This window comes from Delphinus delphis, chromosome 2, assembly GCF_949987515.2.
Source record: "Delphinus delphis chromosome 2, mDelDel1.2, whole genome shotgun sequence".
NCBI classification, from domain to species: Eukaryota; Metazoa; Chordata; class Mammalia; order Artiodactyla; family Delphinidae; genus Delphinus; species Delphinus delphis.
Window position 1 is genome coordinate 128,609,516 of NC_082684.1, and position 22,309 is coordinate 128,631,824.

Genomic DNA, 22,309 nt, shown 5'->3' on the forward strand with positions numbered 1-22,309 from the left:
GTGAGATGCTCTTTATGTCAAGTAGGACATAAAGGAATGGCAATGGAACTTCCCAGAGATTGAGTTCAGTCTATGAATGGGTGTTGCTGGCTTAAGAGGCCTTTGCTGGTCCCTGTACCATCACAGAGCACGCCAGCAGTCTCTGACATGGATAGTCTCTGCTAGGTCTGACAGTGAAGTATTGGGCGCTCTAGGAGGATTTCAGATGGAGCCTCTGTTAATATTCTTGTGGGCCCTAGTACTACTCCTGACCTGTTTTTTGCCATCTCAAGGAGAATACCAGGTTTTCTTCAAAGAGGGTGGTGAGAAATCACAACATAGGAGGACATGACAGGCCATCATATGGAATTAAGGTCCTTTGACCATTGTGGAAAATGGCCAGCAAGAGATCTGGCGGATACCTCCTTAACCAAGTGATCACACTTAATATCACCAATAATGGACAAATAGATATTATATGCCTCCTGTTGTGGTATAGTGAGAACTACACAACATTACCTGTGTTGTATGTTGCCAGTTTTTGGGGGTTTTTAAAATAAATTTATTTATTTTTTAAAATTTTGGCTGCGTTGGGTCTTTGTTGCTGCGTGCAGGCTTTCTCTAGTTGCAGCTAGTGGGGGATACTCTTCGTTGTGGAGCACGGGCTCTACACGCGCGGGCTTTAGTTCTGGCATGTGGGCTCAGTAGCTGTGGCTCGTGGGCTGTAGAGCGCAGGCTCCATAGCTGTGGCGCCCGGGCTTAGTTGATCCGCAGCATGTGGGGTCTTCCTAGACCAGGGCTTGAACCCGTGTCCCCTGCATTAGCAGGCGGATTCTTAACCACTGTGCCACCAGGGAAGTCCTGTTGCCAGTTTTTAAGTCTGAATCTAATAATGAGAGAGAAACCTGACAAATCCAGATTGTGGAACATACTAGAGACCTGGGTTAGACTTTTCAAAGTTAATGCCATGGGGGAAAAAAAAGACAGGGAACTGTTCTGGATTAAAGGAGACTAAAGAGACATTGATAACCAAAGGCAGTGTGTCATCCATACTTGCAAACTCAATTTGGAAAAAAATTTGTTAAGGACAAACTATTGGGACAGTTGGAGACTGTGTATTAGATAATATTATTGTATTAATGTTTAATTGCTGCAGTGTGATAATGGTATTGTTCTACAGGAGAATGTTCTTGTTCTTCTAAATACGTGTTCAAGTATTTAGGAGTGAAATGTCATAATGTCTGAAACTTAAATAGTTCAGTAAAAGAGAAAATATGTGTTGTGTATATATAGAGAAGCAGGCTTTGCAAAACGATAGCCAAAAATGATAGCTTTCGAGCTAAAGAATGTATGAGTACGTTGTACCGTTCTTTCAACTTTTTTTTTTTTTTTTGATTTATTTTTGGCTGTGTTGGGTCTTCGTTGCTGCGCACGGGCTTTCTCTAGTTGCGGCGAGCGAGGGCTACTCTTCGTGGTGGTGCGCAGGCTTCTCATGGCGGTGGCTTCTCTTGTTGTGGAGCATGGGCTCTAGGCGTGCAAGCTTCAGTAGTTGGGGCACGTGGGCTCAGTAGTTGTGGCTCGCGGGCTCTAGAGCGCACGCTCAGTAGTTGTGGCACACGGGCTTAGTTGCTCCAAGGCATGTGGGATCTTCCCAGACCAGGGATCGAACCCATGTCCCTTGCATTGGCAGGCAGATTCTTAACCACTGTGCCACCAGGGAAGCCCCTCAACTTTTTGTAGGTTTCAGATTTTTCAAAATAGAAGTTGAGGGAGAAGAAAAGGGAAAAGGACCTTTGGATTCTTGGTATATTGTAATTGGTCTGATGGTCACAGATTTATTGTTTGTCCCTTAGGAGGGACTACTCTCTCCAACAAGTCCTTTCAAGACCCTAGGAACAAATAAGAGAACTATCAGGAAAGATTTTGGGCAGGTATAGATTAGGATGTGATCTGCCTGAGAGTAGGACTTTGTTGAGGAGGATGACCGTGGCATGGATGGGCTTATGGAGGGTAAGGATTGACTCTAAGGGTCTCAGAATGCTCCTCTCTCCAGGTTTAGAAGGCAAGGGCACTTCTTAGAGTTGCTAGTTCTGCAGAATCCAGGGATTGAATCCTTTAGGCTGGCTCTGAAGGCCCTGTGCAGGAGAAGAAGCTCACCCAGGAGTATGAGAAAGAGGATTTCTTAAGTTAAACACTGATCATCTTCAGAAGGCATCAGCACTCTGTTACGACTGGAAAATGGGATCCTGTGATGTTGAGAAGGCTGGTTTGGTTTGTCTGGTTAACCTTCTTGGCTGTGTTCAGTATTCTGATTTTTATTCATAATATTTCTAATAATATCTGTCATTTATTGAAAGTATCTATTATATATTAGATATATAATCACCATCTAATTATTATAGACACTCTGCAAGGAAGGTTTATTAATCCACAAACAAACAAGCCCAAAGAGATTAGGTGACCTTGGGTCACACAGCTAGTAAGTGACACAGACAGGATTGGGCACATGTCTGTTTGATTCAAAAGTCCTTGCAAACCAGGTTAGTGGATTGTTTCATCCATGTCAGCATAAACTGCTGACTTTATTTCTTCGCAGAAGTCTACTGTTAAAGAGTCTAACCTGGGAAGTGTAACTTTCCCTTCTAAATCTCTCTTTTATGCCTTTGAGGAAATTATGACCATTCTCCATCTAGCCTTGAGTCTAAGTGGTATTATCAGGTGCTCTGATTGGCAACACCAATTTTGCCAGTGGTTTGAATGTGGAAAATAAAGTATATGAGAGCTGCTGTGATGCAGTATAGTGCGATGTGAACAAGGCTAAGAGTCAGAGGTGGGGAAAGGGTGTTTTTATTATCTTCTTGACATGCATGCTATGGTAATGCCATGTCCATTGTAGAAAATGAAGATGAAAATCACTCATAACCCAGAGACCCAGAGAAAATGTTAACATTTTGCAGCATCTCCTTCTAAACCTCATTCTGTGCATACAAATAGATATGGACATATGAACTGTCTAACAAAATGGGCTTTTTCTGTACATTATCTCTTTTTTCTGTTGATGGTTGTCTTGTGGATACCTTTCCATAGCAAAAATACAAATCTTATAATATCACCTTTATGGACTGCATAAATTTGGGGGTATGCCATAATTTAACATCCTCTCTTGTTAGACATTTAGCTTGTTTCCAAGACTTCACATGCTCCTGGGAGTGTCCACTTCTGCAAAGAGGGAATTCTAGTATCATAAAATGTTAGTGCTTCCTAAGAGACTTCAGCAAAAATGGTAGTGCAATTAGCAGATTTCCACGACAAAATCAGCCCTTGGTAGTGCCCTGCTTCCCTGAAAGCAAAGGAGAAAAAAGCACTGGGGAAGTACAAGGAATTATCCTCAGTTGTTACTCACTTGATTGAAAGGGAGTTATTGGCTCACAGGCATCTTCAACGTTCCTGCTGAGTGCCCAGCCCTGTACAGATTCTAACTCTAAAAGGAGTAGTTGATGACATAGCCCTTGCCCTCAGCACCATGTTTGCCTGAGATATGATTACTTCTCACAAAGTAAAATGACTGATGTAAGACCATATACATTAAATGGTTAAGATGTTTTGATCCAGATGTGCCATCAAGAGCTGAGATGAGAGGAAGCCCTACAAGGAATGTGGTGTTGGGGCTTCCCTGGTGGCGCAGTGGTTAAGAATCCGCCTGCCAATGCAGGGGACACGGGTTTGAGCCTGGTCCGGGAAGATCCCACATGCCGCGGAGCAGCTAAGCCCGTGAGCCACAGCTACTGAGCCATGCGCCACAACTACTGAAGCCCGCGCGCCTAGAGCCCGTGCTTTGCAACAAGAGAAGCCACCGCAATGAGAAGCCCACGCACTGCAACGAAGAGTAGCCCCCACTTGCCACAACTAGAAGAAAGCCCACGTGCAGCAACGAAGACCCAACACAGCCATAAATAAAGAAATAAATAAATTTTTAAAAAAAGGAATGTGGTGTTAAGAAAAAGCTTTAAGGAAGAGGCAGCACTTGAAAATGGGTAGAGTGTTGATCATTTTGCAGTGTATAGAAATATCGAAAAACATATAAATCCCTGTATGTTGTACACCGGGAACTAACGTAGTGTTGTAGGCCAATTATACTTCGAAAACAAACTCATAGAAAAAGAGATCATATTTATGGTTACCAGGGGTTGCGGGGAGGGGGAAATTGGATGAAGGCAGTCAGAAGGTACAAATTTATTGATATAAGCTGAATAAGTACTAGGGATGTAATGCACAGTGTGATAAATATAATTAACACTGCTGTGTGTTATACATGAAAGCTGTTAAGAAAGTAGAACCTAAGAGTTCTCATCACAAGGAAAAAAGTTTTTTTTTTCCTTTTAAATTTTGTATTTACATGAGATGATGGATGTTCACTAAACTTATTGTGGTAATCATTTCATGATATAAATAAGTCAAATCATATGCTCTCTATACCTTAAACTTACACAGTGCTGTTTGCCAATTATAGCTCAATAAAACCGGAAGAAAAAAAAACAGAAAATGGGTAGAAAGTCCAATGGCAATGGAGGTGAGAGAATGTGAACAAAGGAATAGAGGCAGAAGTGCGCTTGTGTGTCTATATTGTGATGAAGCAATTTTTTAGAAAGATTAAACTGGCAAGGGTATCCAGAATAGACCAGAAGAAAAATTCCTGTTCAGAAAAGTAAACCAAGATGGTACTACAGGAACTCAGACAAAAGATGATATGGTCTTTGTGGCAGTGAATTTCGGCAGGAAGACCAGGATAGGGGCAAAAGGGTAAAAACCAAAAACATTCCAAAGGCAAAAAAAATCTAGGACTTGGTGTCTGTTTCTGGGATATGAAAGAAATGGGTAAGTCAGAGTTGACTCCAACTTTTTGAGACTGAGTCATTTAAGAATGCCAGTACTGTTAACAGAGTTGAGAAAGTAGAGAGAGAAAGCTAATTTTGAAGGAGGAGACTGAATTGCGAACATGCGGGGTCTGAGGAGATGGATGAGGGGACATGGAAGGGGAATGGTTTAGTAGGCAACTGGTGATTATAAGGCTTAGGTGAGGTGAAAGCAGCTAGAGACATGTGCACAGTTGACACTCTCAGTCTGGATGTGGTAGCTGAAGCCCTGTTGATGAGGCTCTAAGAGGATATGTAGCAATGCTGCTCAAACTGTAGCCTACCTACAGTTTTACCTGGGAATCTTGTTAAAATGCAGATTGTGCATTTCTAATACTCTCCCATACGATGCTGGTGCTGCTTGCCCAAGGACCACCCTGAATAGCAGGGATATAGTCAAAAAGGCAGGGAGCCAACGTATGTGCTTTGGATTTAGTAGTTGGGAAAAAACAGAAGAGCCTAAGAAGGAAAGAAGAGCTTCCCAGGGTCACGTTCCTTGTCTTCTACTTTCATTGTAGGCCCTTTGGAGAATACCTATCGTGATTTCTGGCTCATGGTATGGGAGCAAAAAGTCTTGGTGATTGTCATGACCACCCGGTGAGTTCATCCCTTTTCTACCCATTGCACTTCCCCCCCTCCCCCCGTCCCCAAGCATGGGTGATTCTAGAGGGGAGTTTAGCTCTTAGAAACAATGAGGATTAGGAAAGCCATGGCAAAGAGTTTGAGATGTCTTAGCTTTTTTCTTAGCTGACCCAGAGTTACCAGAGCCAGGGTATGGTGGAGATTGATAGATCTAACTTGTCAAAGCTTTAATCCATGGCTCTGGTGACCCTGTGCCAGTTACAGCCTATCCTGAGGTCCTGGCCTTAACTACTAGAGGAAGCATTGGGAAACATGGAGCAATTTACTTTTAGCCTGCTCCCTACTTCCAAAGGTCAGCCGTCTTCCTGGCTTCTGAATTACCAGTTCCCCTTAGTTCTCCCTTTCCCTGCTACTTTTGACCATTTTTCTTCTTGTTCATATTTCCACCTGTAGGAGATCTTGAAAAAAAGAGATGTGAAACATAATAGGTCAGGCAGGAAGCTCTTGACGAAAGGAATATTTTTGAAATTTTGGTGTACGTATCTGCCAAAACTTTAGGAATTAATATTTCATGAGTATCTTCATTATCATTATGATAATTATAACCCATTTCAGATGAGGAGAAAAAAATTAATGAGAATGTTTGCTCAGGTCCCTTCCTCATGGCACTGTTACAAGCCACCTTTGATTTGGAGGGGAGGTAGTGGAAGAAGTACCACCTTGGAGTACTTTGGAGCCACTGAAGAGTAGTGAGGTGGACTTTAGGCCTTTACATAAACCTCCTGTTGGCATCCCAGGAACTGTGCCTTTCCCACTCGTCTGTCAGCCAAGGGCTCTCACTGGGGAAGAGAATGAACAGTAACTGAGATACAGGGCAGGGAGTTCGACCTGGCCCACCATATTTTCTCTACTGTCTTTCTTTGTACACCCAGTATTTATGCCAGATATGTGAGGAGTACCAAGAGGTATCAGGAAAGGGACCAAATGGATGTAGCTGGTGCTCAGTAAATGTCCACTGAATGAGTACATGCAGAAAATTTAGCTGTTGTTACATCTGTTTAGAATGAAGGTTTCCTTTTTCTGCCAAGAAGCAAGGGGATAGATTAGACAGAAGCAATGCAAGAGATGACATTTCTGCCTAAGGGTACAGCAGGTCATGGGTAGAGCAGAGTTGTTGCTGTGGAGAAGGATGGAAGGCTTATCTTTCTCTGTGTGTCTTCAGCTTTGAGGAGGGCGGCAGGAGAAAGTGTGGCCAATACTGGCCTTTAGAAGAAGACTCTCGGATCCGATTTGGCTTCCTCACAGTGACCAATCTAGGCGTGGAGAATATGAACCATTATAAGAAAACAACGCTAGAAATTCACAACACAGAGGTAAATTATATTTTCTCACTCTTTTGAAGCTGGGGGAAAACCTTTACTGTAAAGAAAATCTCCAAAGGGAATAGGCAGGATTCCAGGGAGCTTATAAGTTACTTCCATTCTTCTGGAAACAGGATCAGGATATTCGACTCAGAGCCAGAATAGCCATATTGTCTCAACACAACAGTGGCATTACTTAGGAATGAAACTTTTTATAACGTAAGAAATCTGGATCATATAATATAGGAATTCTGCCCTCTCCAGACATTTAATCTTTCCTTTGCATTCGTAGGGAAGCAATTGTGGAGAAAGTTGAGGGTGATAGGAACCTTGGTGATAGCAATTCCAGAGGGTTGAGAATCTGGAAAAGCCAAAGGTAGTCAGAGGCAAGGAGAAATGACCTCATTAACTTTTGCTTCTTTTTTCATCCAAGGAACGGCAGAAACGCCACGTGACCCACTTTCAGTTCCTGAGTTGGCCAGATTATGGTGTCCCGTCCTCGGCAGCTTCCCTTATTGATTTCTTGAGAGCCGTCAGGAACCAGCAAAGGCTGGCCGTCAGCAGCATGGGAGCACGCTCCAAAGGGCAGTGCCCTGAGCCACCCATTGTGGTCCATTGCAGTGCAGGCATTGGCAGGACAGGTAATGCACCTGATGCAGCTCTTGGAGCATCCAGAGGCACTAAGGGTGGGGGAGGAATAACAAAGCTCTTAGTTGCCAGAATGTGAGTATTTGATCCATTGGTGGTGAATTACCATGAAAAATTCCTCTTTAATGTCCTTTTAGTATCCCTAGTGTTAGGTGTACTGGCCAGAATATATACTTCACAAGCCAAGTCCTCTAGGGGTTTGATGCTTTATACATCCCATCAGCATGATTATCTTCTGATCCCATCACTGTCACCTGGGTGTCCCAGAGAGCTTCAGCTGGGCTGTTGCTTTCTTCCCATACCCTTCCCTGGGGAGCTTTCCACCCTGGACCGTGCTCTCCATTCTGGAACCAGTTAGCAGCTTTTGCCTTAAGGGGATGTACATTGCAGGGTCTGTTAGCCTTCTAGTTCAGAGGTCCCTTTGGGAGAAAGGAAGAATAGGTTTGTGATAGGTCTCTGTGGAGAAGTTGTGGATTCTGAAAATTCGGGCCCAGGTGTGGGAGTGCTGTCATTCTATCTGTCTGGGATTGAAGCAAGAAGTCCCTCTGGGGCTTCCCTGGTGGCGCAGTGGTTGAGAGTCCGCCTGCCGATGCAGGGGACACGAGTTCATGCCCCGGTCCGGGAGGATCCCACATGCCGTGGAGCGGCTGGGCCCGTGAGCCGTGGCCGCTGAGCCTGCGCGTCCGGAGCCTGTGCTCCGCAACGGGAGAGGCCACAACAGTGAGAGGCCTGCGTACTGCAAAAAAAGAAAAAAAAGAAGTCCCTCTGTCACCTTCCCACCTACTCTTCCTATTACCCCCATATATGTCCTGAGAGACAAGAGGCCTTCTCATTTCTCTGGCCTTCAACACTCCCTGTGACCTCCTCCTTGATCCCTTTCAGGCCTAAGGCCAATTGGCCTCCTGCCATGAGGCACCTTGCCATTGAATTCATTCATCCAATCCTGCCTGGGTTATTTGGTAGAGGGAGGGAAAGAGGAGAGGTAGATCAGGTATGACCACTTCCTTCCTTCCTTCAGGTACCTTCTGTTCATTGGACATCTGCCTGGCACAGCTGGAGGAGCTTGGCACCCTAAATGTGTTCCAGACGGTGTCCCGCATGAGGACCCAGAGGGCCTTCAGCATCCAGACCCCTGAGCAGTACTATTTCTGCTACAAGGCAATCCTGGAGTTTGCAGAGAGGGAGGGCATGGTGCCCTCCAGCCACAACCTCCTGGCCATGGAGGGTCAGTAACTGTCCCACGAGCCTCCTATCTGCTGCCCAGACTTCCTTAAACTACCCTGGACACCGCTGAGCCTATAGGTTGCCATCAGTTACACTGAAGCCATGGACCAACCTCTTTCTCGTGTCTCCCGGCGCACGCGTGCACGCAAGGCAGCCTTTCCCTTTGGCTAGATAGATGTGGTGAAATTGCCACTAGAAAGGGCCAGCAGCAATGTGTTCTTAATTCCTAGCACCTGCTATCGAACTGTGCCTTATTAAAACCAAATTGTGGCTATCGATTTTTGCCAGGGGCCCCGAGGTAAGTGGGGAAGGAACCTCCCTCCCCCCTTCCCCAATGCCATTCTCCTTCTCAAGGTCTCTTTCCATTCCTTCCCTTTGCTAGGATTTCATGGGGAGGTTTGGTGAGCATCCACCTCCTTCCCAGAGAGCTTGACCAAGTTACATATTCTAGAGAACGTCCTGAGTGCCAAGCACGTTTATACCTAGGGCGTGTATTCCAGTCTTTTCTGTCATTCTCTGTGTGTGCGTGTGTGTATGTGCACTTATGTGTATGAGTCCATACGTACGTGTGTATATAATATATACTGTATGTGATAATATGGTCGTATTCTATAAATACATATACACAGAGATACTCCTTTGTAGAAGTTCCTGGGGCTTCTTGTTGCAGTTCAGGACTCCTCGCTTTTTGGATCCTACTGTTTATCCTGGACGAGCTGGGGTTGGGGATCATGTTGCCTGTTGTCAGACCGCAGAGTGGTGGAAGAGGACACACACACATCCACTCTCCATGCTCCTGCCACAGGCCCTCATCCTTATATAATGACTTATCTCTCTCCAGGATGCTGCCTGTTGGAGCCAAGAATACTGGTTTGTGGTGACACTGGTTTAATTCAGCATGGATTGCCCTTATCTAATGGTTTTTCCTCCGTTTACTTTGCCAATTTTGGGAATAGACCGCCACTGTGATTCCAGACCCTCTCTCCCCTCTCCCTATCCCTTGAGGATTGGGATCTGGGCAGAGATGAATTCACTGAGCAGCCAGAGCCAAAAGCAATCGGTACGAAGTCTTAGAAGGAGAGAGAGGGAGCCCACGTGTGAGAGAGAAGAAACTACATACCATGAGACTTCCTCCCTGAGAGAATGAGCTGGGGCCCCTTTTTCTTTTGCTAGAATGTTCTTTTTCTTATGCAGCTTGGCCCTGTCCACTCATATGCCCATCTCTTTCTTGCCTCTAGCCTGCCAGACCCTGGAGCTCAAGCTGTGTGGGTTCTGTGTCAATCAAAAGCTTAACCCCTGTCTGGGTGAAGCAGTCCCCTGCAATCACTGTTTTCCCCCTATTCATTCAACCTGTCCCTGTCTGCTCCCGGCCTACCTAGCCTGATATGCCAGGGATGGAATCAAGACTCCCAGCATTCCACATTCCCAAGAAAATCCCAGGAACCCCTAAAACTTCTTCCCCTATCACAGATGAGGTTGGCAGCTGATCAGACCTCAATAATTTTATACTGTAATAAGCTTTTTGAATGTATATATTCTTATTTTTACAATCTTTTCATTTTGTATTTAACGTCAATGGACTGAGTCAGATTCAGAAAATAATTGTAATGTTCATATTCGATATCTTACAGCGATACAGTTTTGTATTTACATATAAATATACCGACATGATCAAATCCTTTTAGCTTCATCAATTTAGTAGCAGTCTGGGGCTGGGAAGGTGAGGAGGGGCTCCAAGAGCTGGTCTGGGAGGGATGGGGAGGCAGGGTGGAACCCAAGGCCTCATAGCCTTTCAGTTCTGAGAGCTGCCCATCTTGCCCAAGGCCATGGCCCAGCTCTGGGCAGACAAAGGGAACCAGCACCAGTTGACTGCTTGCCAAGTGCCAATCGCTGTGTTTGGTGCTTTTCCCCCCCATTACCTCATTTAAACCTCACAACAATCCAGTGAGATGTTACTCTCCCTTCCTTCTGTTTCTGTGTAGATGAGAAAGGTAAGGTACAGAGGGTTACAGTGAAGGTAAGGTTTAGCAGGTCCAGCTCTAGAACTGGAGCTCAGGCTGGTCTGCTTACAAAGCTGTGGCCTCTTTACTGCATTGCTATCTCAAAGAGCGAGATAGTGTTTTCTCTTTGGAAATGAGTTTTTTTAATGTTCTATTCAAGGTATAGACAGTTCTTAAGTTCCAGGTAGTTGATCTTGACTAGATCTGTATGTAATAGACAAGAAGGGTTTCTGACAGAGTTGGTGACTGATTCTCCCAGGTAGGACCTCCTGGTACAGGTCCTCAAGTCTGCAGGGTACCAGAGGGGTCATTCTCCCAGGGAAACCCCGTACATTTGGTTACACTGGTACCTTTGTGGGAAGATCTTGAGTCATTTGCATCTCTCTCTCAGAGTAGAACCAGAAGCTTTGTCCACGTAGGACCACTCCCCATGCTGTGTAGCTCCTCCCTGTTGGCCAGTGACACCTGTGCAGTTGGAGCAGTTCTGGCATGGGGTGATCTTAATAAAAGTGACAGCAGCTGACATTTACTGGTTGCTTAACTCTGTTCCAGGTACTGTTCAAAGTGCTTTCTCGGTATTATCTCATTCACCCTCAAACCAAACTTTTGAGGTAGGTATTATTTCCTGAGGCACAGGAAAATTAATTTGCCACAGCAAGAACTTGGACCATCTGACTCAGACCTCTAAGGATCCATCTCCTGATCTTCTAACAAAATATTCTTGAGTTTCTTACCTTAATCAAGAGCTGACGTATAGTGCAAAAATTAAGCCAGACCTTTCTTTGGATGTTCCCTTGGGGACAAGCAAGCATAATAGGTAAACAGATACATGAAATCTGGGAAATCAGAGAGGTTAGGGGTTTGGGGAAGTATGTAGGAAACAAGATTAATGATAAAAGATTTGGAGGAGGTGGCCTTGAACTGTCATTTATTTGAAGAGACTGTAGCCCAACTGCTGTTAAATTCAGAAGTTATGCATGAGTTCTTCATTGCACATCTAAGGATTGGTGAGGTTATCACTTGCGAGGGCTCCATACAAATGCAGTTTCCTGGGTCCTGCCCAATAGGTGGTTGAGTGAGCGGCAGGATGAGCCAGGTTTTTGAACCATTGTTTTAGTCCATGCCCCTGACTCTAAGGAAGGTTAGCGAATTGATGTCTCCTAAATCTGAGAGAAAGAGATTAATAGCTTCCCCCCCACTGCTGTAGTCTGCTTGTAGCCTTTACCCTTGGGAAGATAATTAATACTCAGTGTGCGCCTACCTGTGTTGGGTGTTAAAGGAGATAAAGGGGAAGAGAGAGAAGGAGCCCTGAATCTGTCCAGGAAGTCAAGGCTGTCACATAGGAGATTTGGTGAACAAAGCAAGAGAACCCACAATGAAATGCTGGATTGCACAGTTGAGAACGTAAGATGAAGGAAGTGTTCAGGGGAGAGAGAATATTGTGGGTAACTCAGGCTTCTGCTTCTGATTTGACTATTTTTTCACTTAATTTACTCCCTCTAGGCTTAGTCCCTTCATTCTGCCCATCCCTGTTAGCTAGGATGGGACTCCTGAGGTGAAGGGTACCCTCACATCCTCAGCCTGGGAGGTTCACCATTGTCAATCTCCATGTCACAGTGTGCAGGCAAATGACAGAATGCGACTGGTTCTTGGGAGGCTGGACTGTTTAGCATCATATCTTGAGGAAGATGGGACTCCTGCCCTTATGGTCTTCCCATCTCTAGAGACATCCAGACACATATGGAAACTCTCATAAATCAGACACCTGCAGGTAGGTGGGTCAGGAGGTATGGCCAGGTAGAAAAGCCTTCTTAGAGTGACTGAGCTCTTTGGTAGTTTTGAGATCTCACCACTCAACTCAAGCCAGGTCCTAGCTTTTGTAAAAGAATGTGCTCTATTAGATGATCCTACTGCAGGCCCTTCAACTCTGAGGGTCTAGTTCTTTGCTGGACGGTGCAGATGTCTATAGAGGAACTATCAGACCCTTCTCTGGTTGGGTCAGCTCCCACTTGAAATCCCCAGTTTTAGCTTGTTTTCAAAGTCTCCTCTTTCAAGGTGCAGCCACCTCCGTATTCCCTCAGTTCCCTTCCCACTTGGCCCCCAACTTGGTAAGCAGCAAGTCTCCCCTATAATCCCCAGGCCATCCCATAGACCTTTAAGGTTTCTACGCTGTTACATGTGGGGCAGACAGAATGACTCAGAGCGGAGGAATGAGCTAATCAAGCTACCAGAGCTCCCAACCGAGGTCTTAGGTTTGTCTCCAGCCTGGGTTACTACCAAGATTACTACCCCCAGACCATCATTAGCTAACCAAGGACAGGAGCTAAAAGCTCCACCAGTTTGGGAACTGTATTTCCTCTTGGGAGATATTCACCCTATAGTTAACCATCACACAAACAGTTGTGAATATCAAGTGTTTTGGACTGCACTGCTCTTAACTGACCACAGAGAAGACTGGGTCTTTTCCACAGATAGAAATCTAGCACTCAGAAACCTGTTGCAGTGTTTAGCCTTCCTTCACCCCTCACCATAGCTTTCACAAAATCCTTCTTTTTCTTTAAGCTAAATCTGGCGTCTGCAGTCTTAAATGCTCTCATTTTTTTCTGGCTAAGGCCAACATGGACATAACTAACTAAACCGGAAACCTAGAGTGTTGGATGGAGATGGGGAGCAGTGATCCCTTTTTGACAACTTAGGGTAATATGTTCCTGACATGGAAATATGTTCCTGATACAGTTTTTAGGACTAAGATGAAGGTGAAAGTAGGAAAGCAAGACAGTGAGTTGTGTAGAGAAGGTAGTCAAAAAAGGCACAGCGCCGTCTTCCCCACTCTAGGCTCACTTCTTTCTACCCCTCCCCCTGCATCAGCACCTGGTTACTTCTCTAAGCTAATATAATTATCTTAGCCTCAAGACTGGCCAGATGCACAGCTGAGTCTAGGTCACCCACTTTATCTTGTGAAGTCTGTTTTACCTCCTTGACCTTTAATGAATACCTATTCTGTGGCCAGCAGCCAGTGGATGTATGGAGTACGATGTACAGAGCAGATGCTGGGCTGGAGATATCAGTTGGGGACTTAGTTTAGATAGAAGCTAGGAGCCTTGGAAGTGGGTGAGAACAAAGAGGAATGAAGAGAGCAAGAAGACAGGAGAGACCCTTGGGAGCCACCAATATTTAGGGGAGGATGGAGGAAGAAAAACCTGGGAAAGATTCTGATTAATAGGCAGAGGTAACCAAGGTCAAGACTAGGCTGTGTTCTCACAGACTGGTGAGAGGTGGGGAGTAGCTGGGATGAATGAACAGGATTAATAAATGGAGGTTCACTAGTGATCTTGGGGCAGGGGCTGACAAGGAGGAGGCATGAGTGGGAGGTGAAGGGATAGAGACTGCAGTGCTTGGGGTTCGCTTCAACCAAAGCAAGGCCCACCTTTATCTCTTACGTGTTAGACCTCTGAATGAGATTTCATTTGAACAAAGGAACCTGCTGCCTTAAAAAAAAATCATCAAACAACTGATATGCAGAATAAAACACTTTGAAAGCATAAAGCTGGGTAAACTGGGAACATATTGTTACATCTGTTTTCTAGATTTGGGCTGAAGTGACCTAGAGGGGTAAATAACGCTAGGTGAGAGCAAAACATTTCAAGGCAGTGAATAGCAGTCTTAAAATCCAATAAAAAAATTCCAAGCCTCCACTCACCTAGAAATCAGAAATATGGCATATGTACAACTTATAAACCAGTTGGTTGCCAGACAAATGCAGTTTCTAATTTACAGAGTGGAATTTTGGGGTTCTTTAAGCCTGTCCTGGTCTCTCAAACTGGAACACCAGGGACTTTGCATTTGAAAGACCAGGAGAAGAGAGAGTGTCGACAAGATAAAGGAAGAAAGGGTCCTACAACATTTGAGTGCTAGGCATACTTTATTTTTAATCTCACAACAACCCACTGCAGTAGGTATTCTTAGTTTACAGATAAGGGAATTGAAAAGATAAATGACTTGCCAAAGACATCCAGCTAGGAAGTGGCTAAACTGGGATTCTGACCAATAGCTTGAGCTTTTCCCCTTAAACGTATAGATGCCCCTCACCTGGATATTCCCAAACTGGCAATGGTCTTCTTTAGCTGGCAGAGTTTCTGTCATCAGGGCACTGGCACTGACATCTTTTTGGCAGAGCCACTGAGGTGCAGGCCCTAAATATCTCTCAATCACCACCCACCATAAGCACCCTAAAGAACTGTGAGGGTGTGTGTGTGTGATGCCTAGGAGGCAGGGTGTCAGAAGGTGTGATAGTTTTGAGTATATGTGGTTGTGAGTTGAGGATGCATGTATGTGACTGGGAGACAAATTGCTTCTTAGAGGATAATTTTTTTGGAAAGGGCCAGAAATCATTTAAAACTACCTGGGTACAAACTGCTCTCGGAGTCAGGGAGGGAAGGCGTGTGGAGCAAGAGGGGAAGCTGTTTTTCTCCAGAAGTCCCAACTTGGATCATGGATCTTAATGTATATAGAGACAGCATGTGGTGGAATGGAAAAAGCTCAGGCAGACTCGCCTTGGCAACTTGGCTTGGGCAAGTCACTCTACTACTCTGAGCCTCAGTTTGCTCAACTACAAATACGATAATCCCTAACTCACACAAAAGAGGACTCCTGGGAATCAGAACCTGGCTTCCCCACGTGACTTCTCCAAGGAAGGCCTTCACCCAGATCTATTCACTCTTTTGTCCTCACTGATAGGGTGGGGGAGAGGTGGAGTGGATGCAACCTTCAGTGAAGCTGGAAGGCCAATGTCTCCAAATCAAATTCTTAATTTCCCAGAGTCTGGGAGTGGCTGTGCCACGCAGGCATCAATGTACTGAGTCAGAAACCATCACTGGACGCCTTCTGAGGGACTTTCTTGCCTGACCGCTGGGGGCACTGGGGGTTCAGAGGTGAATTAGATGGAGTTGCTTCCCTCGAGGAGCTCAGTCTCGGGAGCATTCAAGAGGGGATTTCCATCAGCGTGGTGCACTTAGGAGGGTCAGAAGTGTCAGCGAAGTCTGGTTCTCTGAGGAGTAACGGTTCTGGTTGCAAATGCTCCATAAGTAACTTCCTTCCGCGTATACCCCCTGCAGTCCAGGCTCACAGTCAGATGCTTGGGCCTTTGGCCTCCACAGAAGTTCAGAGCCTCACTGGGTGTATTAAAGCGCACTTTTATCATCACATGTGATCTTCATAACAGGGTAAGGACTGCCATGTTAACTTGTACAGGACAGGAGGCTGAACCACAGGTAATAAGAAGACTAAGTGTAAACTAGTCAGCTTCCAGACTAATGTTCTTTCTGCTCTACCCACTCTGCCTCATCTTACATTCACACAGTATCTGTTATGCCTTCATTTAGGGCAGAACCTCTTAGGAAATAGAGCACAAATCTGAGATAGGGCTCCAGACATCAGAAGGTGTCTGTTCTGATATAGAAAAACTTGGTCTTCCCTCTAGGGAGCCCCCAGTCTGAGAATGAACCTCAACTTCCATGGCCCTGCCAGGTGCTGGGCCTCCCACTGAACACACACTCTTTACCTCCTGGTCTTTCCCCCTTTACACCCTTCAGTGATTCCACCAACCAAGTTGCCACCCAAATTCTAGTCCCTACTTCACCTGAGATGACCTACTTCCCTTCCTAAATCAGTATTTCTTCCCACCTGCCCTCTCTCCTTAGTAGCAAGCTTCCCTCCCCATCAGAGTCCCCCCAACCCCTGTGGACTCTGAGAGAGGGAAGTGTCCTTAGAGCCTGTCTTTCTACCCCAGTTTTCACCCCTATTTCACAGGAGAGAAACAGGCCCATAGGGAGGAAGGGACTTGCCTAAGGATATAGTACTAAGTCACTGGCCACACTAAATCTGGAAGCCAGCTTACCAAACCACTAACCTCAAGGCTCTTCTACCTCTTCACACACCAGGCCACTGACTCCTCCTTTCCCTCCACTACCTACACTGAATCAGTCACCCAGTCCTCTGGAGTCTTTCTCAAACACATCTCTCTGTTTTTATTCTTGCTTATCCATTGCCGCTGCCCTAGTCAGGTCTTCATTACATCTCACCTGAACTGTTAGGACAGCCTAACTGGCAGTAGGCTCCCATTCTGCCCACAGGCCTTTAAGGCCCTTCACATTCTGCACACCCCACCTCATCCACACTAGCTTCCTTTACTGGATACCTCAATCAACAGGTCTTTCCCACTCACTCATCTTGTATTCTGGCCCCAGGCTCAGCTCTGTTGAGCACAGACATGTGGGGTAGCTTCACTCACCCCTCCAAAACACTACAAATGATTCAGGGAAGCATCTGAGTCAGAGTTTTGACTTGAGGGCTGCTGAAGGTAGGGAAGGGTTTCTGGATTGGGGGGCTGGGAGAAAGAAGAAACCTCTTGGCTCCCTCCACCTACCCCTCCCACCAGAAGATGTACCTCTGTAGTCTCCAAACCCACTATTACAACAGCCTTTCTGCCTCACCTTGCTGCCTGTAGGCACCCCTCATTCAACCCACCCTCAGAATCCATCCAGCTGCTGGGATGTTGAGCATCTTAAACCATAGTTCTGGGCCTGTGGTCCTGTGAGCGGCCATGCTGCTTGCACATTCTGCTCTGCAAGTCTAAGAATGTTAACAAGGTAGTAAAGTCTTCTGCTCTTTGCATCTTTCCAACCCTGAGTTTCATTACTACAGCCACACTTTAAATGGTTCTTAATGTTTCTTTGCATTTACCTCTTTGTGTCCTTTGCTGAGAATAACTTGCCCCTCCATTTCTACCTGAGTGCCACCTTCTCCATGAAGACTTCATCCAGTTTTCCTCAGCTAGAAAGAATCTCCATGCTCTGAGCTTCTGTGGATGTCTAATTACATATACATTTTCCACCTTGCCTTAGCTCTTTCTGTAGCATCTCCTCAGCTAGGTCTTATGCCCTTGGACGGTACATAGTGAGCATCTCATTCAGTCTCTGTAATCGCACCCAAGCAGCAGGTGCGGTATGAATGTGTCTGCCTCACCCCAGTAGGTGCTTGGGCAAATGCCTGTTCCCCCAACACAGGACTTCCAGCTTATACCGCTCATTTTTAGGCAGGCACTTAACGGAATGGGCCAGACACAGGTTACACAGACAGGGGGGTCGGGACATTCCAGCCAGTCGGTAGGGTATCCTTACCCGCCTCCCTCTGCCCAGCTCCAAATGGGGTGTGTGTATGAAGGAAGTGGGGGCTAGGTAGCCCCGCTAGCTCCTCCTCCGGGTCCACCCAGCGGATCTTTGAGTCCCAGGAGGTCTCCTAGTCCAAGGGCCGCAAGAAACTCAAAGCGGCGGTGCGGCAGAGATAGGGACCTCTGCCAGAGATGCGCCTCCCACTCACGACTAGTTTAATTAATTTGTTTATATTTTTTGGAGGGAGGGGGCGTTCAATGAAGGGGAAGAGGTGGAGCGAGGGGAGGAGGCGGGCCCAGTATGACTGACGAGAGCACCGGGGAGCCAATGGCCCGTGGGGGGCGTTCCCCCCCATTCAGTACTCCTCGCCTGGCTCGGAAGGTATGTTAAACAGCTGCTTTTAATTTGGTCTCCCCAATCTCGAGGGTTTGGGGGGCTTGTTTGCCGGCCGGTCGCTTTGGCCAGTCCGCCATGGTGTAGGCGCCGCGGTCCCTGGGACGGAACTAGGGGAGGCTCGGAGTCCGGCGGCCGAGGGAGCTGAGCGAGGGGCAGGCCAGGAAGGAGAGCTCTTGGCGCCGCCCGCTCGCCAGTGTGCATTTCCAAGCCGGGCCGGATCCGTGGGGAGGGGGTCGGCCCGGCCCGGGGTCGCCAGTGCGCTGACCGTGCTGCCTAGTTTATTTCACCGAGCGGTCGGTTTCGGTAGGTTTGGGCGACGGACTGGGTAAGGGGCCGGCAGGAGGAGATCCCCCTCGCTCCTGCAATGCCTTAAAAAATTATTGTAGAGAAGAAAAAAGGGGAGATTCCATACACCAACTGGAACCGGGCCCGGGCTGCGGCGCGCGGGCTCGGCAGGGGGCGGCGGCCTGAGCCAAGCCGGCCGGGCTCACTGAGCCCGCGGCGCCGGGAGTTGGTCGAGAGCTGGAGTTAGCGAGCGAGACCGGGCCCGCGGCTTTCCCCGCTAACCACGCCGGGCGAGGGCGGCAGCCGCCCGAGGGTTTTGTTTCTGTCCGCAAACTTGTCGGAGGGGGCGGTGGGCGCGCTCCGAAGAGGCGCGGGCGCCTAGGGCCCGCGGTTGTTATGGACTCTGGGGGCGGGGGCAACGCCGGACTTGCGGGAGGGGCGGCCGGGGGCGGGGGAGGCCACCGGAAAGAGCACCAGCGCCTCTGCACTAGACCCATGCGCCGGTCTGGGCTCTCCGACCTCCCGGGCCGTGGCAGTAGAGCCAGCATTCGGCGCTGGAACCCGGCCTGGGGGTGTGGAAAACCTCCACAAACTCGGCGGCTGCGACCCGCGGCCCCAGCTGATCCCCTCGCAAACATGGAGCTGCCTCCTTCCCCGCCCACCCCAAGGCAGCGACGGTGGCTCCCTTCCCCTCCCCCGGCCGTGCTGTTTGCCCGCGGATGGGACGGGGGTGGGGGCACGGACGTGTGAGCGCTCCCACGAGGGGGTGGCCTGAAAGGGGCAGTGAAGGTCGGAAACTGGGAAAACAGTCTCCACGCTCGGAATCGGGAAAAGGAAATGCATCAGCCGGCGGGAGGGGCGCGGGGGGCGCGCCTGTCAGCCGGGATGGCGGCCGTGGGCTGGGAGGCGGGGCGCCGGCGCGAACCGCCGAGGTCGGGCGGGGCGACGCCGGGAGAAGAGGCGCAGGGGCCCGGGCTTATGGAGCGCCGAGCTGCCCCTGCCTCCACTCCTTGGCCTAGCCTGTTTACTATCTACTCCAGCGACGGCTTGTGCAACCGGCCCGGAGAGGAGCCGAGGGGCGGGGCCTTTCCCTCTCTCTTCCACCCATCTCGGGCTCCTCCAGAGGGCCCGCCTTCTCTTGTCTTCCACTGGCTGGGCGAAGCTCCCTTTTTTCCTTCTCGGTTGTTGATTGGATGATATTCTCCCGAGCTCCGCCTATCGGAGGCCGGGCTGGAGTTTAAGTTGCTAAGATTTTTTTCCGTGAAGGGCGGAGGGAGGATTCCTGCGGCTTACGTGAGGCGCAAGGGTCCCGCCCCTACTTCTCATTGGTGGGGCGGATAGTCCCGCCTCCTCCGGCGCAGAGAGCTTGGAGGGGGAAGTCCACCCCTGTTCCCCGCCCCCTCCCCTAGCGTGTGTGCGCGCTCAGCACATGTGTGAGGCCCGCCTAGCTCCTTCGAACAGTCCTCCCGCCCGGAAGTCCCGGGCTTGGAGCCCTTGGCAAGGGGGGCGGGGAGAGGCAAGAGGCACACAATGATTTCTCCAAGTCTCGAGATCTGGTAGCCGTTGCGATGAAGTTAGGAGTTGACGGTGTACGGTGGCTTTGGGGGACTTAGCTCTCGGGGTTCTGCAAGGGTTGGGAGGAGGGTGTGGGGTCTATCCTTCCTCGCCAAGTACTAAAGTTGTGCCCCTGTGGCCTGGCTTTTCCCGCGACTCTCGACTTCCTGGAAATCGCCCTAGGCTTAAGCTTGAGAACGCTGCGGACGCTGGCAGTGTGTTTTCTTCCCAGCACAAGGCAGCCGCTGTCCTTGCTTGGCTTTATCAAAAACTCTGAGCAACTTAGGATTGGCCTGGATGCCTTAGGCAAGACCCAGGGCAGCTCATCCCCTGTTGACAGAAAAGTCGAGGGCGGCCCAATTATGCTTGGGTTCCAAGTGGTTCTTGATGTCCAGGTGGGAGCGCCGTGTGGCACCCAGTCCAGGGAGCGGAGGACGGCCCAAATTTAAAATAGCCCTCGGTCAGTTCTGCATAATTACCTCTTCTTCGTAACCTCCTAGAGGTTTGGCCTGGGGGTCTCGTTTGTTTCGTTGGTGTGACTTATTTTTTGAGCTCGGTTCTGGGGCAGGGCTTAGCTCCCGGCGAGGCTGCTCCCATCTGTCGGCTATTCATGGAGTTCACAGTTCGCTGCCTTGTCCTTGCGGCTTGGGAGTCAGGCCCACCTGTTGCCAGCGCTCATTTCTTGTGGTCTCCGGCAGATTGCAGAGGGAGGACAAGGTAGGACCTAGGAGTGAGTTACCTGGGGCCTGCCTCTTGGATACTGACTCAGCTCTCTTGGGGGAGTAGCCTTTTTGCGGAAGAGAGCGGGAAAACTCTAGTCCCGCCCCCTCCCCTCCTGGCGCTCCGTGAGCGCCCCCCGAAGCAAGGCCAGCGTCAGTTCGCCCTATTTAGTGAATAAATAAAAGCCACCTAGGTATCGCAAGCACTTTGTCTCTCTGTTCAAGGCCATATTACCTACACAGAGAGCGCCTAGGGACTGTCATTAACACTCGTTGGCCAAGAAGGAGGGAACAGCTGTTCTTATTATTGTCCCCAACTCTGGAATTTTTATCATTTCTCTTTAAGTGTGGCGTAGGATTCATTTATGCCGTGGCCTGTTTGGTCTCCTTCCTCAGTTCTTCGAGTCTTGATTCCTCCAGCTCTACTCTGGAGATCGCTAATGCCTTACGCTTCACGCTCCGCCTTCCGGAGGCTTGCCAGGGCGTTGGCTCTTAGGGCCCTGCCCTCATTTTGGTTATCTCCGCCCTCTTAGGACTGCATATTCAGGTTTAGGGAGTGTCGGCGATAGAAGTATGCAGCCACCGCGGGCTGAACAACCCCTGGGGCTATTCCTCGATTTTGGTCTCCAGCCCTTAATCTTGTATTCTATACTTACTGAAAGGAGCTGTCGGCTGCTCCGTATATTTGTGTTTACAAGGAGGCAGTGTGCGGAAATGTAAATTGTAGAGAACTGGATGGGAATGATGAGGTTCTCTTTATCATTTTTTGTAAGGGGGTCCTGATGCTGCTGCCTCTCCCTTACAAATCCCAGGGCATCGAATTCCCGCTGCTGAGCTCCGCACCACCTCCTGTTTCAGGCCCTGGAACTCTCTGCGCTTCAGTCTCTAGTGTAAACATTCCACAAAAGGACTGCTAAGGTTCAGCCTCCTCGCGCAGGGCGGAGTCAGCTTCTTCCTAGACGGGCATCCTAGCCAATAGAGGCTCCTACCGGCGTCGAGATACCCAATCCGATGGTTGGGGGCGGGGCCTGGCCCGGCGGTGCGGTAGGAGGAGACTATCTCACGGACATTTTTACCCCACATCGGTTACTTACCTTCCTGGGGCAGCCAGAGAGCTAGGGGTAGCCTTCCAATGCAATGACTGGCGAGGGCGGGAGCGGAGTTGTTGGGCCTGTAGCTGAGAGGGCAAGGGGCGGGACATATGGAGTCCTCCAATGAGGCGTGAAGAGCTTCCCTGCCTCCTCCAATAGTGTTGCGGCTTGGGGGTGGGATTCAGCAATTCGTCTCCAATAGGCGGGGTTGAGTTAGGGAAGCTCCCCGCCAATAGGGGCGTGGAGAAGGTGAGCGGCTTTCCCCCCCCCACTGCCCTCCCAGCCGGGGGGGAAGGGGCGGGTAGTCGGCAGCCAGGGTGCAGCGATTGGCTAAACCTTTGACAGGCGGATAGTACGGCCTGTGCGGAGCGAAGTTGAGTCTTCCCTC

The 22,309-nt window shown here is 48.6% G+C and overlaps 2 protein-coding genes across 3 annotated transcripts in view; both read left to right on the forward strand.

Annotated features, from left to right (window-relative positions):
* The window catches only part of PTPN9 (protein tyrosine phosphatase non-receptor type 9), a 79,429-nt gene extending 68,961 nt beyond the window's left edge, over window positions 1-10,468 (forward strand). For both annotated transcript variants that reach the window (XM_060005571.1, XM_060005572.1), the window contains exons 10-13: window positions 5,411-5,489; window positions 6,697-6,847; window positions 7,269-7,476; window positions 8,502-10,468. In XM_060005571.1, coding sequence (XP_059861554.1) covers window positions 5,411-5,489; window positions 6,697-6,847; window positions 7,269-7,476; window positions 8,502-8,716 — 653 coding nt within the window. In that variant the 3' untranslated portion in view covers window positions 8,717-10,468. The remainder of the gene's footprint in view (window positions 1-5,410; window positions 5,490-6,696; window positions 6,848-7,268; window positions 7,477-8,501) is intronic.
* Window positions 10,469-20,097: 9,629 nt separating this feature from the next.
* SIN3A (SIN3 transcription regulator family member A) overlaps window positions 20,098-22,309 on the forward strand; it is a 66,417-nt gene continuing 64,205 nt past the window's right edge. The window contains exon 1 of the mRNA XM_060005575.1: window positions 20,098-20,146. The gene's annotated coding sequence lies outside the window, so the exon portion shown is untranslated. The remainder of the gene's footprint in view (window positions 20,147-22,309) is intronic.